This window comes from Dipodomys ordii, unplaced genomic scaffold (assembly GCF_000151885.1).
Source record: "Dipodomys ordii isolate 6190 unplaced genomic scaffold, Dord_2.0 Scaffold26, whole genome shotgun sequence".
In the NCBI taxonomy this organism is placed as follows: domain Eukaryota; kingdom Metazoa; phylum Chordata; class Mammalia; order Rodentia; family Heteromyidae; genus Dipodomys; species Dipodomys ordii.
Window position 1 is genome coordinate 5,196,949 of NW_012267242.1, and position 17,589 is coordinate 5,214,537.

At 39.9% G+C, this 17,589-nt stretch overlaps 1 protein-coding gene across 2 annotated transcripts in view; it reads right to left on the reverse strand.

Moving 5' to 3' along the window:
• Positions 1 to 17,589, reverse strand: part of Esrrg (estrogen-related receptor gamma) — a 416,227-nt gene that overhangs the window by 172,616 nt on the left and 226,022 nt on the right. For both annotated transcript variants that reach the window (XM_013015075.1, XM_013015076.1), the window contains one exon: positions 1,568 to 1,983. In XM_013015075.1, the coding sequence (XP_012870529.1) occupies positions 1,568 to 1,970 (403 nt within the window). In that variant the 5' untranslated portion in view covers positions 1,971 to 1,983. The remainder of the gene's footprint in view (positions 1 to 1,567; positions 1,984 to 17,589) is intronic.

Sequence of the window (17,589 nt, forward strand, 5' to 3'; positions counted from 1 at the left end):
GAAGAAGAAGAAGAAGAAGAAGAAGAAGAAGAGAGGAAGGAAGGAAGGAAGGAAGGAAAGAAGGAAGGAAGGAAAGAGAGGGAGGGAGGGAGGAAGGAGCAAAAAGAAAGAAGCAAAAAGAAAAGAGAAGATAGACTAGAAAATTGGCAGCAGTAGGCTGCATGTTTATTACCATAAGCAAGGCCCCTGGTTCAATCACTAGCACCAAAAATGTAACTACATAAATGTAATATATATAATAAAGTATGAGGAGAATTCATCAGTGTGCTGTGGATCCTCAATAAATGATTTCTCTTTCCTTCCTCCATGTTTCTATCACAAGAGACTGAAAAAAACGAAATCTAATTTTCTTTCAGAATATAGATACATCTTTAAAAGTGAACTGAGTTGTACATTTGTAGATGACTACTTTTAAAGGTGCACCTAGAAAGTGCATTCATGTTTCTTTTTGACATTTGGTGGGAAAAATAATGTTTATCTAACTCAGAAGACTTAAAAAGTTTGGAGCTACCATCACTTACAAATTTGGAGGCATATTTGATAATTTAATGCAATTTTATTGGTATGATTTAGAGGGCTTTTTAGAGAGATTCATTTAAAAATGAGGAAAGCCTATGTAAACCACAGGGAAAGTAGACAGTAAGGACTCTCAAACCATCACATTGGTTCAGAGCAGCAGTTCTCAAAGTATAGTAACTTGGCTTAGCCGAATCAGCCTCACTTTGGAATTGTCTATAAATTCTTAGGCCCCTATCCCAAATCTAAGGATTCAGAAGCTCCAGGGACAGGATCCAGAAATCTACACTTAAACAACACTGCCAAGTGATTTTAATACAGGCTCCAATTTGAGGACCAATGGTCTAAAGTATTTACTATTTCCATACATCTATAAGATGAACTGAAAAGCACTATTAATTTAACATGGAAATGTATATTTCCACAGTTGCTACAAAGACTCCCATTGTTTTAATAATAGCTATACTCTTTTTTTAGGTGGTAAAAATTATAATAAAATTTAATTATTGTGGGTCCCTTGAAATTGGTATATTGGTTCTTTTTTTTGTCTGTTTTGTTTTTAATTGTTAAGGTGATGTACAGAGAGGTTACAGTTCCATAAGTAAGGTGTTAAGTACATTTCTTGTCAAACTTGTTACTCCTTCTCTCATTTTCTCCTACTTTCCCTCCTCTCAAGCCCCCCCCCAGGTTGTACAGATCATTTCCAACATATTGTCTTGTGTATGTCGCTGTTGCATTGGCTGCCCTTGTCCTTTGTCTCGCCATTCTGTTGTTCCCTTTCCCTTCCCTGATTCAACTAAATGTATATTTTAAACTCCATTCAACACTTAGTATCATTGCATCATCATAAGATCTTAATAGTGGAAGTAGAATTAATGGATGGGGAGACATTATTCTATAAATCCTCTACTATCAATTTTAATCTCTACTTTCTACTCAAGATAGAATTCACATGTGAAATAGTTGGCCTGAATACAAACCAGGGAGAAGAAAAGTACACTTTAGGAGGCTGTAAGGGGATGGGATGTTTATTCTCAGGTCCAACACTCACCTTGAATTGTCCTCTTGAAGAACGCCTTGCAAGCTTCACAGGATGCAACCCCGTAGTGGTACCCAGAGGCGATGTCACCACACACTAAACACAGTCTCTTGGGCATGGAGTTAAGCATGTATTCACACTTGGTTTGGGGATCTTCAACTATGGTGCTAGAGCAGTCATCATACAGTTTCCTGACAGGCCCATTACCTCCCAGGATAGGAGCGGAAGGGTAGAGAGGTGGCGAGTCCAGTCCGTTCTGATGACCATTCATGGTTGAACTGTAGCTCCCGCTGGCGTCGGAAGAGCCACCAGGACTGTGGTGGTTGACGCTGTCCGTCAGGGAAGCTGGGCTGGAGGGCTCCGTCTTGATGAAGGACGAACAGCTGGAATCAATGTGTCGATCTTTGTTTGACATTCTGCAGAGAAGCCTGAGATGGAGAGAGAGAGGAAGAGAGAGAGAAAGAGAAAGAGAGAGACAGGAGAGGGTCAAATACAATGACCAACAGAAGTAAAAAGAAAAAGAAAAAAAAGCGCTGGGCTCCCGTGGCTCAGGCCTGTCATCCTAGCTACTCAGGAGGCTGAGATCTGAGGATCATGGTTCAAAGCCAACCCAGGCAGGACCATCCTTGAGACTCTTATCTCCAATCAACCACCAGGAAACCAGAAGTGGGACTGTGGCTCAAGTGGGAGAGCATTCTCCTTGAGCTGAAGAGCTGAGGGACAGCGCCCACGCCCAGAGTTCAGGCCCCACGACCGATAAAAATAAATGAATAAATAAAAATTTTAAGAAATACTAGAAAAAGTAAAGAGGAAAGACGGAAGGAGGAAAACCAAAAGAAGAATGTGTATTGCTCTTTGAGAGTGTTTCGGTGGGGGTAGAAGGGGAGAGCAGGGGAGTAGAGACTGCACTTCACTCATTCTCCAGTCAATATCTCTTGTTCTACAAGAAGGCAATCAGCACAAGGGCATGCCAGAGTTACATCAAAGCATAAGACAAGCCATAAACAAACGCTCTAAAAGGCCCCCTTGCCTTTATTTTACCTTTACTCCTGGTGTACGACTGTCAATATCCAAATTGACTCTAGATTCTAAATTTATCAATGGAAGAGGTGGTGATTGGTGAAGCCCGTGTCATTTCTAAAAATGTCATTTATCCTCACTCCACCTCTCCCACTTTCTCGTGCTGCATGCATTTTATTATGAGCAGAACCAAACTTTTATTTCAAGACTGAACAGATGATTCTCAGCTCTGTAATTACTATTTGTCAGCATGCTTCCATAGCATAACTGTGTCTTTTATTGATCTAACTGAAGCGCATGGGGAATCTATCCTCAATCATGTCGTTTCTTTATTTAAATCGCCCCATTTCATAGCCATTTCATAATGTATAAAGATATCAAATATAAAATTCTAGCTAGTACTTATGGATTACTTCCTAAGGCTCCAAAGCTTTTTGACTGATCACCAGCACTGATCAATACATTTGTATATAGGTGTGTGGGGGGGGGGGATGAGAGAGACACAGAGAGAGAGAGTTCACCTATGATCTGCCATTATTTAACAGATGAATCTTTAACAGCCATCTGAGCCTTCAGTAAGTCATAAATCTCACACTCCATATTTAGTACTGCAGAAATGTATCAAAGTTTGTTGTCTCTTTCTCTTTCCCTTTTGTCTTTTAACATCTCTTGGAGGGAAGTATGATGAAGTATCTAATGATATCATGTTCCTCAATTCCTCATATCTAGAAGAAGCATTTCTACTTCTTCCTTTGTTGGATCCACAAGCCATTGACTTTCTCAAAAGGTAATTAAATGCAAAGATAGAATTGGTGTCATTGTCTTTCAACTTAGCCATAAAGCAAAAGCACTGTTCACAAAACCTCTAAGAATCTTCTAAGAGCCCAGGATAGAATGAAGAAGTGACAATTGAGAGAGGGACTTAGATAATTGCTTCCTGATGGAAGGTTGATTTATGGGAATCCCATTGTGTAATGGTCATTCGCTGGAATTTTGAGGACTTAGTCACCCTAGAATCAAGTGATAGGAGGACCCCTCCCACTCTAAGTCTAATGAATTTTACCTTTGCACAGATTTCAGTCTCTCCTCCGGACCTCCCTTCCCCCATTGTTCTGTTCCTTAAAAGGGTAGAACACTCAGGAATTTCTTATCAGGAATGTCTACCTAACAGTTCCAAGCACAAAGAATCTCCTCCTTCACACTGTGGAACTTTGCTTTTTAAAGTCAAGCAGTATCAGGGTGTGTTGAAATGAAGGAAACACACACACACACACACACACACACACACACACACACAATCATCTCCCTTTGCCCACCCACTTGTGTTTGCCCTATACTCAAAGAGCTAGCAAAAGAAAAAGTCTCCCCCTCAACCAGCCCGAACTACAGCATCCTCCTTCCTCCTCGACCCCCCCCCCAGCATCTGCTGCCTTGTACCCGTCACTGCTAATGAGCGTTGTAATTAATAGATGGCTCTCCTTGTCTCCCTGCTTGCACTCAGGGCGAAGCACTTTCCTCAAGTCAACGTTTGAAAGAAAGCGGGTCGGCACTGACTTACAGCAGCCCTGTGAATTCCTTTTAATTTAGAGCTCTTATACCACCACTTCACTTATTACCTTATAATTACCGGACTGCTCGCACATACATTATGATCTTAGACTAGAGTTAGAAGTTATTAGGCTACTAAACCATAGCTGTTCCCCTTTCCTCTCTCTGGCACTGAATTTCTCACAGCAATGACAATTAACTCTTTCACCATCTGCCTGAAAGGCATCTTTTTTTTCCCTCTCCTTCCTTCTCCTCCCCCACCTCTGTCTCCCGGAGGAGCATTGCCTTGCTCCCTGCCGATCACAAAACCCACCCCTTTCCTCTAAGCTCCTCTCTCCTTCCCCCACCAGCCCCTCTTTTCCTGTCACCTCTAAGTTCACTCTCCTCCTTATTCTTCACCCCCTCAGGCTTTCTTTCACGGACTTGTAAAATTTGCAGATTCTCCATTTAAGAGAGAAAAGGCCAGAAATTACTCTCTCATGTATACGACAGTTATTTGCTTCAGATTTGCTATATCGGCCAAATGTATGTGCCAAAGGCATGTTGTTCAAAGTCTCCAAAAACTGGGGACTCTTCCGTCAGCTGTCTCATCCAAAATGTCAGCCTATAACTCAGCAATAACCCCAATGCCAGCAGGATAATCTTTTGACTACAGCTTCCCTGGGAACCCTGGCAGTACCTTCTCATTGATCTGCCCACTTATCCATACGTGAATGAAGTAAACTGGATTTGTTTGGAGGTTGTAAGCGTTTCTTTTCTAGTCATGAACTACCTCCTTTAATTAATGCCTTTTGCCCAAAGTAAATACTAATAAATGTTCCATTTATTAAATGATGCTGACATGCCAGGCACCAAGCTGCATGCTTTACAAAGATGACCTCTGTTATTACCCAAGAGGTACTCTTTATGAAATTAAGCTTCAGACAGTCTGAAACTTAAAAGCCAGACAGTTAAGTAACTGGTAGAGGTGGGATGTGAACTCATTTCAGACTCCAAAGTCCAGAGTAGAAACGTCTCAAAGCCAAGACAGATCCAAATGGTACTCACTGATTTAAAGAAAAATTAAAAATGAAGGTTAAAAACTGGCACAACCAAGGGTAGAGATGGTATACACAGATCTACTGCTTTCATTTCTCAGCCGTTCCCTCCACTATGCACCCAGTAGGAAGAAAGGACCAACCAAACTGCCCTGCTAAGTCACATCCCCACAGCTCATGTGACACCTAAACACAATCTCTGAAAGCACACAGTTGTCTCCTAATTACTACTTAGCTCACTACACTGAACACTTCCTAGACACCATGACATTAGAACCTAAAACTACAGCTAGCCTTAATTCTCTTGCGCTCTGTCTCTGAAATTCTACAGCTCTATTATTCAAGCCTGAAATATTCACAACTATCTATAAATTCAATTGTCAGCTGGTGGGTTTTTATTCTAGACTTCACTTCAATCTAAAATTAGAGGCACTAAAACCCACATTAACTCTAAGAGGAATGCAGTGAATAAGACTTTATTTCAAAAGAACACCTTTTTGTCAGAAAGAGCCATTTTCAAGATGATGGCTTTATCTGCAGCCGAAGAGAATAAACCCAATTTCACATTGTGCTGTTAATGCAGAAATTTTAGGTCACATTGGGTTAATAAAAGTCTAAATTTGGTTAAGAAAGAAATGAATAGAAATAACGTGTTGAAGTGTGGGGAAAATATTTATTTAAAAAGCTCGATACAGGTGACTTTTGTTTTCTTATTTTGAAGGACAGATGAAAAGGGTAAGACAAGGCAAGCCGTTTTCCAGAAATCTGTGAACACACACAACACCCTGAGAATAAATTGGAGGAAATGTAGATCTAAATCAATGTTCAGAAAGTTGGGGGGAGGCGGGGTTCAGTAGCACACAGCCTGCCCATCTCAGATGAACAAGAGCCTGGGTTTAATCTTCATCATTGAAAATATTTTTTAAATGCAAAATCACATTTTTTAACGTAAGAACTAGCATTTGATGAATTGAGCAGCCTTCTCAAAATTTCAGTGCTTTAAGAACCACTTTCAATGCAGTTCAAGACATGTTCTCAAACAATCCTGAGTATCTTATTCGACATAAAAACGTGTTTTCTAAGCTAGGAGCTAGTGGCTCATGCCTTAATCTTCGCTATTCAGGAGCTTGAGATCTGAGCATCAGGATTCAAAGCCAGCCTGGAAAGAAAAGTCCATGAGACTTTTTTTTTTATCTTCAATTAACCAGCCAAAAGCCAGAAGTGGAAGTGTTGCTCACGGGTTAGAGCTCCTGCCTTGAACAGAAAAAGCTCAGGGACAGTACCCATATCCCAGTACCAGCACTGAAAATGAGCACAAAAACAGAAGGTGTTTTCTATTCTTGCCTCGGGGTCTGTAAGGGCAAAATTTATCTTTGGTGCTAGAGATGAACAATCAAGTAAATGAAACTTCTCAGGGGATAGACTTTTTAAGAAGCAATTCTTGAGAGTTAATTAACTATGTATATATGTAAGCATTAAAAAAAGTGAGAAATAAGAGAGAGAACAGAAATCAATTAAGTTGCTGCTGTAGGGGAAAACAAGATCATTGGGAACTTAATATTCAATTTATATTATAATTATCATTAATTGTCATCAGTGATTCTACCTAGATCCAGGTAAATGTGTGAACATGAGGGAATTGAAAGGAGTTAGAATTTCCACACACATGTGTAAGTGTCCAGTGTGGACATGTCAAAGGTAAAACGTAAGAGAAGGCAGCACTTAAGCTGGCCATGGGTGGCTCATGCCTATAATCCTAGCTACTCTGGTGGCTGTCATCTGAGGATGAAGGTTCAAAAGCAGCCTGGGCAGGAAAGTCCATGAGAGTCTTATATCCAATTAACCAACAAAAAACTGGAAGTGGGGCCATGGTTCAAGTGCTGGAGAGCTAGCCTTATGAAAAAAAAAAAGCTCAGGGACAGTGCCTAGGCCTTGAGATCAAGCCTCAGGACTGACACACACAAAAAGGGTAGCCAAGATTTTGATTTGTTAAAGGCTGATATAAAAATAATGTTGCCTAGGTTTATGCATTTTTATCCCATTTAATGAAATACAAGTGCTTAATAGATGGGTTGTTCACACGAATTCTGTGCAAAATGTGAATTTATTTCTGATCGCTCTGATAAAAGGATCCACATGCCTATCATCTGCAGTAGAGAGGCTGAGGCAGGAGAATCGCAGGTTCAAGGCCCATTTGAGCCGGGTGCTGGTGGCTCACGCCTGTAATCCTAGCTAATCAGGAGACTGAGATCTGAGGAACTCGGTACAAAGCCAGCTGGGGAAGGAAAGTCTGTAAAACTCTTATCTCCAATAAACCACCAGAAAACTGGAAGTGGCGCTGTAGCTCAAGTGGTAGAGCACTCGCCTTGAGCTGAAGAGCTGAGGGACAGCGCCTAGGCCCAGAGTTCAAGCACCACGACTGACCAAAGGAAAAAAAAAAAAAAGGCCAGTCTGAGCTACACAGTGAGATTGTCTAAAAGAACTGTGAAACAATTCTTCTTAGTACAGATGGCCTTATTATGCCTACTTGTTTGTTTAGATATTCTGAAACTTCTCTTATACTTACATTAGTAGCATACACCTTTACAGACTAAATTAATGTCAAATCAGGAAGTCACTATTTTTTTTTAATTTGCTTTTGTTATCCTGAAGGTCCTGTAAAGGTAACTATTATCATGAGAAATGCCAAATGTTTTCCAAACATTTTCCTAATGTGTCTTATGTAAAAGACCCAGAAGCCAGCAAAACTGCCAGTTTGTAAATTCAGCTCCTCTCATTGAATGTTAAGGGTTGGAAAAAGATCATTAATTCCATCACCAATCTTGTGATTGGCTATCTACTTAAATATTTTTGTTAAAAATAAAATAGAAAGCATAAAGCTTTCAGTAGCCTGAAGTTCTCTCTCTCGCAGCCTCTCTCTCTTTTCTTTTTCTGTAAATGCTTTTCGAGGAAAATCTCTGAATTAAAGCTACAGCTCCCTGAGGTTAGCTTCAGAGCCTGTGACCCCCAGTAGCAACCCTGGCAAGCCTGAGTTACAACTTCAAGCCTCTACTTTACAATGAATTTTTTTCTCCCCTTGCTTCAACTAATTGCACTCTAGTAAAGTGGCAAAATGTGAATCACTTAGTAACAAAATGGGCACCAGCTGCTATTGTCAGAGAATGGTGATGCCGAAGAAAGGGAAAGCAACCGAATGAAGTGTCATGTCAGAAATCAACGGTGCAACGTGTGATTTGAGAAAACATGACTACTTTACAGAGACAGGGTGTCATTACGGCATCACAGTAATACGATGCTTTGACAACTGCTGGGTCTAACATATCATCATTGCATTAAGGTACACTGGCTTAGTTGGGGAAGGAAGAGAAAGGATTTTTTCTTTTAATAAGAAATATCTTAAAGTTTGCCTGGTTAACCCAATGGAAGGAGATCATTTTTCTTAAAGGAAGAATGGTAAATCTTGACCCAGGTGCTCTGAAAGATAAAAACACATGAACACACGTATGTACACATTTATGTATAATTTAAAGCCATCTTGGATAACATGGAGCCCTTCTAATTGAACAGATTTCTGTATAATAGAATCACGCTTGTTCGGTGTTGCTGTGTGTGTGTGTATGTGTGTGTATGTATGTGTATATGTGTGTGCCAGTAATGGTGTTTGAACCTAGGGCCTGAGCACTGTCGCTTACCTTTTTTTGCTCAAAGCTGGCACACTACCACTCCAGCTAAACTTCCACTTCCAACTTTTGGTGGTTAATTAGAGATAAAAGTCTCATGAATTTTCCTGCCTTGGCTGGCTTCAAACTACAATACTTAGATCTCAAGCCTCCTGAGTAGTTAAGAGTACAGATGTGAGCCACTGGCACCCAACTCAGTATTGCTGCTTTATTTGAGCAAAAATGTTAGGCATTTGCTGCAAAAGACTCTCTGCAACTTCTTTGTATGTCACAACTATCCTGAGTTAAATACTGAAATTCCATGTGCTAGTGACCACTGAGTTCCCATTGATCCAAGATGGTTAGGCATCCCACATGGAAGTACAGCATATCTGAAGAATCCTGTGTGACTATTTCTGCTATCTTACATATGACAAAGGCAGCAGAAGAGAGGACACATTTACGTAAAAAGCAGTGCTTTCGTGGCTGACAAGATGCAGCTATTTACAATGGAGACAAGAGGTCAGTCTGCTAAGAAAGTGAATTGAATTTGAGCTCTTATCCAAGCTGAAAGCTCTTCTAGCTCTTTAAGGCACTGTCCACACAGGAAAAAAAAATGGAAAAAGAAAACTATCACAAAGAAGGGACTACTTGACTACTTTCTCCTGTCTGGATAGGCATTTCAAGGAAAGTGCTCCACAAACTAGAACTTGCACCTAATGACTAAATCCTTATAGGAAAGGCTTCCTATTGATACCTAATTTCTTTCTAGGGTCCTACAGTTAATGGTCCTGTCTTCTTCAACTTTGTTCTGACTTTAGGTTTATCAACTACTCTGATTTAAACACTCAAATCCATATGCTAGCTAGTGACCTCTAAATCCCAGTTAATCCAGGATGGTTAGTCTCCCAATTGGCCAGGCAGAATACCCAGAGAATCTTACTGTCATACTTACAACAAAGGACGTTTGGAATCTATTCATTTATAGTAATGAAGGCCCAGAAAAATAAGAATAATGTGCTAAATACAATCTCAACTGTAACAAGAGCTAGGGTGTGGTGAATCCATGAGTGCTAGGCAATACATGTAGAAACACCAGTATCCCTGCTTCGTCTATGAACTGCTGATCACCTTGTGGGGTTATCTGTACTATTTTAGATATAGAAAAACACAGTGGCTTCCATTTGTATTGTCAGATGATATTTTATGCTTCCTGGTTGATAAATTTTATTAATGGGAAAAGAAACCAGTCCTGTGATATCACAATGTGCTATGCATTGTGATTGTCGACAGTTTCTGTATATAAGGATTCGATCTGATGTAGAGGCGCTTAGTAATGTCATTTGTTCTTAGCTTGTTTTCCTGGCCCTATTTCAACCTAGGGGTGAGCATCTCTTGTCTATGGCTCTACATACAGTCAGTGAGCTACTGGCAAATCAATAAAACTGTTAAATGCATAATAATGCTAGGTAATTGCATACATGATGTTTTGCATAATTAACCGTCTGAGCTTTTCTTTAATATAATGGGCACTCATGTAATAGAGTAGCTATAAGTCCATAAAATACACACAGTTTATATGAACCATGATTCTGCTTCAAACTCTGGCTAATCATCTACATCGGCTTTGAAGGGAGCGCTGGTCTCTACTGCCAAGTCCAGATCAATTCTTACGACATTACTTTATAACTAAGATGATATTTAACTGATGGTGGCAATTAGCTATTATCCCGATTGTACTCAAGGACTGTAACAGTAGGGGGGAGAAATACCATTTAGTTTAAACAAACTTCAGCCATGGAATCAATACTATCAAGGCAAATTAAGCATCATAACAAGTGTGTGTATTTGCCCTTATGCAGCTTAATTAACGATGCCCTCCCAACCATCCAATCATATGACACCTGTGGATCTTAAAGAAAGAACTTTCTGCTTCATCCTGAAACTTGATGGGGAAACAAACATTTTAGCTTAAATATTAAAGGACATTTCTTCGTTTACACAAGTTACTTTCCTGGAAGCCAGAAGTACAAGGAGCAGAAGGGCCTTCAAAGAACATACCTTAGGGTCAACCCAGATAAAGTCCCTGAGTTTACTAGGTGCCTCTATGGGGCTGCAATGGAAGGTAATAGCCCTGAGCTGTTGGCGGTGACCATCACTAAAAAGAAAGGGTCTTGGAAGGTTAAAAAAAGAAAAGAAAAACTACATAAGATAAATCATCCAAATGAAGCTTACAATATATGCGGAAGGTAACGTTTTATTCTGCCTTAGAGATTTACTGTGTCACGATCAGCCCTCCTCTGCCGTAAGCTTTGAGAGGAAAGAAATAGTCTCTTGCTTCTACAAATCTCTAGTCTTTCAAACAGAAATATGGATCAATAAAGTTTGCTTGTGTCCAGACAATTCTGTCTTCAAGCAGTCAAGGAGTGAGCGGAAGAGAAGTCAGCACAGCGGGGGGCTGACAGCTAAATGAAGACCTTCTTGTGGCATCTCTCGCTAGAGACGAAATAAACAGACATTCAACTCATGGAAAGTCTATGCAACTGATCTTTACAAATGGCAATCGAATGTAGATGCTTTTCCCACATACTCCAGTGACGGAGTTCACAAATCAAATCCAGGTCAATGAAAGCCCAGGGTGCCTGAATTTCTCTCCCTTTCTTTTTGCTATGCTGAAACAGGAAAGAAGAAGGCTATCCGGAGTTGCTGTTAGGATACTGAGATTAGAATATTGATGATGCCACCCTTCAGTCATTAAGAAAATGTTTTGCAAAAGCCATTACAACTACCCAGAAAACAACTGCCCCATTGAGACAACACAGTGTTCTTAGTGTGGGACTCTAAAATCTACTCTGACGCAGGGAGAATTACAGTAGCTACATGTAAATGCTGGAGAGGAATCATGATAGAAAACAAAACAAAACAAAACAGCATTGAATTGAGCACATAGAAGAATTTCTATATCAGAGAAGGACTTGCAGTGAAAAGGGACATATGGACATGCCAGACAGTAGTTAACTATATTTATGGTTTTAACTTACTAGCTTAATCTGCAGCAGCTAACATCTGCATGCCAATGCAGCTGGTCTTAGGTGGTCGATGATAGCAGAGGTTAGGACTATATTCTGGAGTGGGATGGGGGGGTGGCTCAGGTGTTGTTCAGCTGATGTAGAAAAGCAGAGTGGGTAGGGAAGGGGGCATTCTTCTTGGTTGCACTCTTTTAAAATGTTTCAGTGAGCTAGCTGCCTGAATCGAAGATGAAGCAAAGCACACAAACCACAGTTTGAAGGTAAGGACTAAGGATTTGTTCTGTGATGGGATGTGTTTTGTAAAAAGGGATTATTGGGCAGTGTAAAATGACAGCCAGGGAAGTCAAGAGATAGCTAGGAAAGAGCCAGGAGTTCGGATCAGAGGGACTTGCTGGCTGTGTGGCCTACTCACAGGTCCAAACACAAACCAGCAGAAGAAACTTTCTAAATCTCATTTATTATTCCAAATAACTGACTTTAATTAAAAATAAAAAGACATGCCAGGTGCCGGTGGCTCATGCCTGTAATCCTTACTACTCAGGAGGCTAAGGTCTGAGGATCATGGTTCAAAGCCAGCCTGGGCAGGAAAGTCCACGAGACTTTTATCTCCAATAAACTACTAGAAAACTGGAAGTGATGGCTGTGGCTCAGGCAGTAGAGGCTCACCTTGAGCTGAAGAGCTGAGGGGCCCAAGACCAGAGTTCAAGTCCCATGACCAACAAATAAATAAGTAAATAAAGACAAAGACTTCCACTGTTCTTAGAGCTTGCCTGTCTTCTCTTTTGCCTAGCTTTCTGGCAGCCCAGTAAGAAGGCAGGATTCTCTCTGACACTGGCACTGGTTAAGGTAAAGCAAGTTACAAGACCCCCCTTACTTTCCTCATTTGTAAAGAGGATTTGCTACCATACTTCCTGACAAAACTCAAATGAAAAGCACTCTGGCCAGGTGCTGGTGGCTCATGCCTGTAATCCTAGTTAGTCAGGAGAGTGAGATCTCAAAGGTCAAAGCCAGCCAGGGCAGTAAGGCCTGTGAGACTCTTATTTTCAATTCACCACCAGAAAACCAGGAGTGCTGTGGCTCAGAGTGGTAGAGCTGAAGAGCTAAGGGACAGCACTTAGGCCCTGAGTTCAAGCCTCACGATCAACCAACCAAAACAAAACACAGGCCTCTGAGTAAGATGATAAAGACTCAGAGAGCAAGTGTCCTGGCATAAAAGCATACTCTGCTGCCGAGCAGAGCTATGTGTGTAAGTGTGTGTATGCATGTGTGTGTGTGCATGTCTGTGATTGTGTGTCTGCACATATGTGTGTGCATCTGTTCATGTCTGTGGGCCTGCATGGGTGCATGCATGTGTATGTGTATGTGTGGAGGAATAATGATACAATTCATAATGAAACTACAACTATGTTCAACAGAGAAATCACTTCCCGGGGCGGGGGGGCTACAAAGGGACAAAAAGCTGGGGGGAGCTGGGAAATAGGAGTCTTATCTTGTTACTGTGTTCTTTTTCCTACAAGGCTTCTCTTTTTGGGCTCATTATTATTACTATTTGTTATTTATGTTATTTTATTTTATTGGGTGGGAGGCATTAGTGGAAAGGGCAATTCGCTGCAATCAGTGTTTAAGTGAATGTTTGTCCCAGCTTGGGACACCACGCTGTCAGCAAGCAGCAGGGAGCCTTTGAGTTGTTACTACATTTGATTTGACTGCCAGTAGGAGGCTTCATTTCTACCAACTGTTCGTGGCTGGCTCAAAGAATCTTCTCTTCATTTTTGGAGTGATTTTTTCCTCTCTTCTTATTTCCTTTTCCTTGATAGGTCTCGAGTTCAATGCCACACGTGGATTTGTTAAAGGCAACCCTGGGACTTGTCTCCTGAACGTGCAGACCGGAGGGCCAGCATGGAAGGGGGCCATGCAATTTGTTCAATATTTCCAGCCTCTCATTTAGAGGCCTTGCATTGGGAGGAGACTGCTTTTTAGTTCTGATTTCCTGGATCTTTCCAAGGGCCAATCTAGAAGCAAACTGGTTCTAAGTAAAAATAAAAAACGTTTTATGCAATTTTGTCCAAATAATTGCTCTATTTAGTGATGGCTTCTGAAAGTTGTGTTTTGTTTTTTTTTTTCCTGAGTTGGGATTGTATCACATTAAAGTCTCCTTATGATAATGATTTTGGTAATTAGGATTTTCAAATAGCAATTACCAAATAATGCTTCTGACAGGAAGTCTGACAATGAAAAGCATTTTTTGGAAAAATAATAAAAACATATGTGTGAATAAAAAAACAGTTGGGGCGGAGCAGGGTGGGGGGGGGGAAGGGGGAAAAAAATCCTTCAGTGATATTAGGAAAATTCAGGCTGAATGAAAAAGTAATTAACACTAAAGAGCTAAAACAGTAATTAAGAAAATTTTCATTAAGGAGAGACAGGTGAGACCACTTTTCTAAATATGACAAGATACTGTGTTAAAAAAAAAAAAAAGAAGAAGAAGAAGAAGTAGGTTTCGGTGAGTGGAGCAGGAAAGCTATGTCTTTAACCAGATCAAATTCTTGAAATTGGCTGTCAAGACAGGATTGCTGTGATTTATACCCGTCTATCAAGTGTGGGGACAGGAGAGACAGAGCACCCAGCCATTCGCGAAGAGCCTGTAATTTCCACAGCACCATCTGTTACCAAATCTAATTCACATTCCCCCTTAATCTGGTTTAGTTCCATAATACTAATTCTTCCCCAACCTTTATGAACACAGCCCACAAAAAAAAAAAAGGCTTTGGTTCTCAGTGAGTGAGAAATTGAATATTATAGAGTTAAAGTGTTAAGGCTCTGGTGACTTAAAAGGACCAGACTGTCTTCCATTAAAATGTATTCCTGGAAAAGGGGATTTGTTTTCATCCAATGCAGAGGTACAAAATTGTTCATATTTGGGGGTTAAAAAAAGCCCCAAACTGATGATATAAAAGTAGGCCAGGGACATGAAAGCGAAGGTTGTCATAAAACACAATTGTTGTCAAGTTTTAGTCACTTTCAAAACTGGCTATAAAATCACTTTGTCATGGTTTTCACACTGAGAAAGCCTGAAATTGGGGTTTTGTTAAGGAAATTCAAGAGGGTGATGTATATATTCAGAAAGAAGAAGACAAGAGTTGGTAGAAAATACAAAGAACACTTGGAGAAATGAAAAGTGAGGAAAAATGCATGTTTGAAAGTAAGGAGATGTATATGGATAAATACACACTAACCTTTTTCCATCTAAGATTTCATGAGTAGATACTTTTGATGTCCTCTATCTTTTACCCCGTATAATAACCGGCATTCACAATAATGAGCTTGCAGGGCTATAAAAGTATAAAGTGCTTCCTGCATCAGAGAAAGATTAAACTATGCTCAGTAAAGATTTAGTGTTAAATATATTTTATTGCCTTCTAAGTCTGTGAAAATTTGTTATCTCTAAAGGCAACAGTACATAAAGATTCCCAAGCCTACAATAGAAAATGGGGAAAAATTAAAGTTTAGATATTGATAGGTGCTTTTTGATTACTAGCTCACTACTTAATATTTCTATGAGCATTGGGAAGAATTATTAGTCTATAGAAAATGAACTGAAGTTTTGTCCTGAAGTTTCAGTAAATAATCGGAAAGATTCTGATATATTTTTGAAAGTATTTATATTTATCACAGGTATGATTGTCACCCATAAATATATTTCTCTAAGGAAAATTATGATGTATATGTGATGGGTATATGTATGTATATATATATTCAGAAAGAGCAGAGAAGGGTAGGGAGGAAAATAAAAGAACATTTGGAGAAAAAAGTGGCAAAAAAAGCTAGAGTTCTAAAGTATATGCTACAAAAGTCTGGTTGGTAAAGTTCTAGAATAAAGAAAACTGGTCTATCAACCAGTGTTTATCTAGAACAAGAGAGGGGTTTCTCTCTCTCTCTCTCTCTCTCTCACACACACACACACACACACACACACACACACACACACACACACACACAATCTACTGCTCACTTTCCAGCTGTTTCTTAACTTGAATACCTAGATGGCATTGTTAGCAGAAAAGGGAACTTTGAACCTTCGATCTACACAATAAATGCTTCAGGATTTGCAGTTCATTTTTGCTTATGCTTTTTCAACAGTTTTTCCTCCTCCCTGTGTGCATCCTATCTACCCTGTCCTTGGCCTCATTTTCTGACCAGATCCTACTCATCAGTAAAAAGCTCAACTGAGCCTCACTTCTCCAGCCAGGCTTTCTGATACGCCTTGATTTTCACACAAAACTATGGGTCTAATTCTACAATTATTTTTTTGGTGGGGGGAGGGTCAATCTCAGGGCCTGGGCACTCTCTTTGAACTCTTTGGCTTAAGGCTAGTGCTCTAACACTTTGAGCCACAGCTCCATTTCTGGTTTTGGTTTTCTAGTGGTTAATTGAAGCTAAAAGTCTCAGGGACTTCCCTCCCAAGCTGGTTTTGAATGGTAGCTATGATTACAGGCATGAACCATCAGTGCCTGGCTACTTTTAAAAAGCATTTTTTTTCAATTTTGGAGATGGAACCCAGAGCTTTGCTGATGCCAGGTAAACACCTCTCCATAGAACTATATTCCAAGCCCCCTGGTCCCCTAAAAAAGACAGTGTTCTTAATGTATATGCTTATGTTTCTATCCCTCCACCTGAGCATGTTTCCATGTTTCATATTCCTAAATTTTAACCCTATGCTTACTTGTATTATGAAGAACTATAGATTCACACAGCCTTTCCCCCCAAAAAAAGGAAACTGTAGAGAGTAAATGTCAGACTACTAATATCCTAAACTAAACTTTGTTCATAAAAATCTGTAAGGTACCATACACATCTCAATGACCAGTGAGCTAAAACAAGCATAGGAAAGTTAGTTAAAATTCTCCTCAGTGCCAATAAGCCTATGAAAAGATCTGATGTAAAATAAAGTAAAAAGTCTACTCATTAAGTAGAAAGATAACTTTAAAAATTTTAAATTAGGAGACCTACGTTTTGAGTTCACCTACAAATGTCACTTATTAAAGGTAGCTCTGACATGTTAACTGTAAGTCCCAATAACCCAATCTTCTCACTGGAAGGTATGTGATGCTGACAATTGTGGAGATGAAATGGAAATACATGCAGAGAGCACTTGGTTAAGAAGGATGGTGTGGGCTCAGAGGAAAAGAAGCTTTTTAGGTGGGGATAATGACCTGCAGGGAAGGTACAGAGAATGAAGTTGGTTTTTATGCTCACTCAGGGATTTAGAATTAGCAATGGGTCTGGAAAATCAAGCAAAGCAAGATGGTGGAATACCATACTACACAAATTATGTTTCACTTTGGCAGCAATGGAAAACCATTGATGATAACTCAAAAGAAAAGAGACAGGACCAAAATTTAGTTTCCATTAAAGACACTGTAGGCTCCAATACTGTGCGTTCATTCATTAACTCATTCCTATGATGTGTTAGGCCTGAAATTTCATAAACAAAAATCCATCACCTCTTTTGAACTAAGGCCCAACTAGGAAGCCAAGAAAGAGCTGAACTACAGTGATGATAGAGGAAGAAAGGAGGAAAGGGTGACAAGTAGAGCTTACTGGTAGAGTATTTGCCTACTAAACATGAGGGCATAAATTTAAAACCAAGTACCACCAAAAAAAGTACAAAAAATACTATGAGCAATATCAAAACATTTTTGCACCTCTGATAATCCACCCATAACATATATAATTTCAGC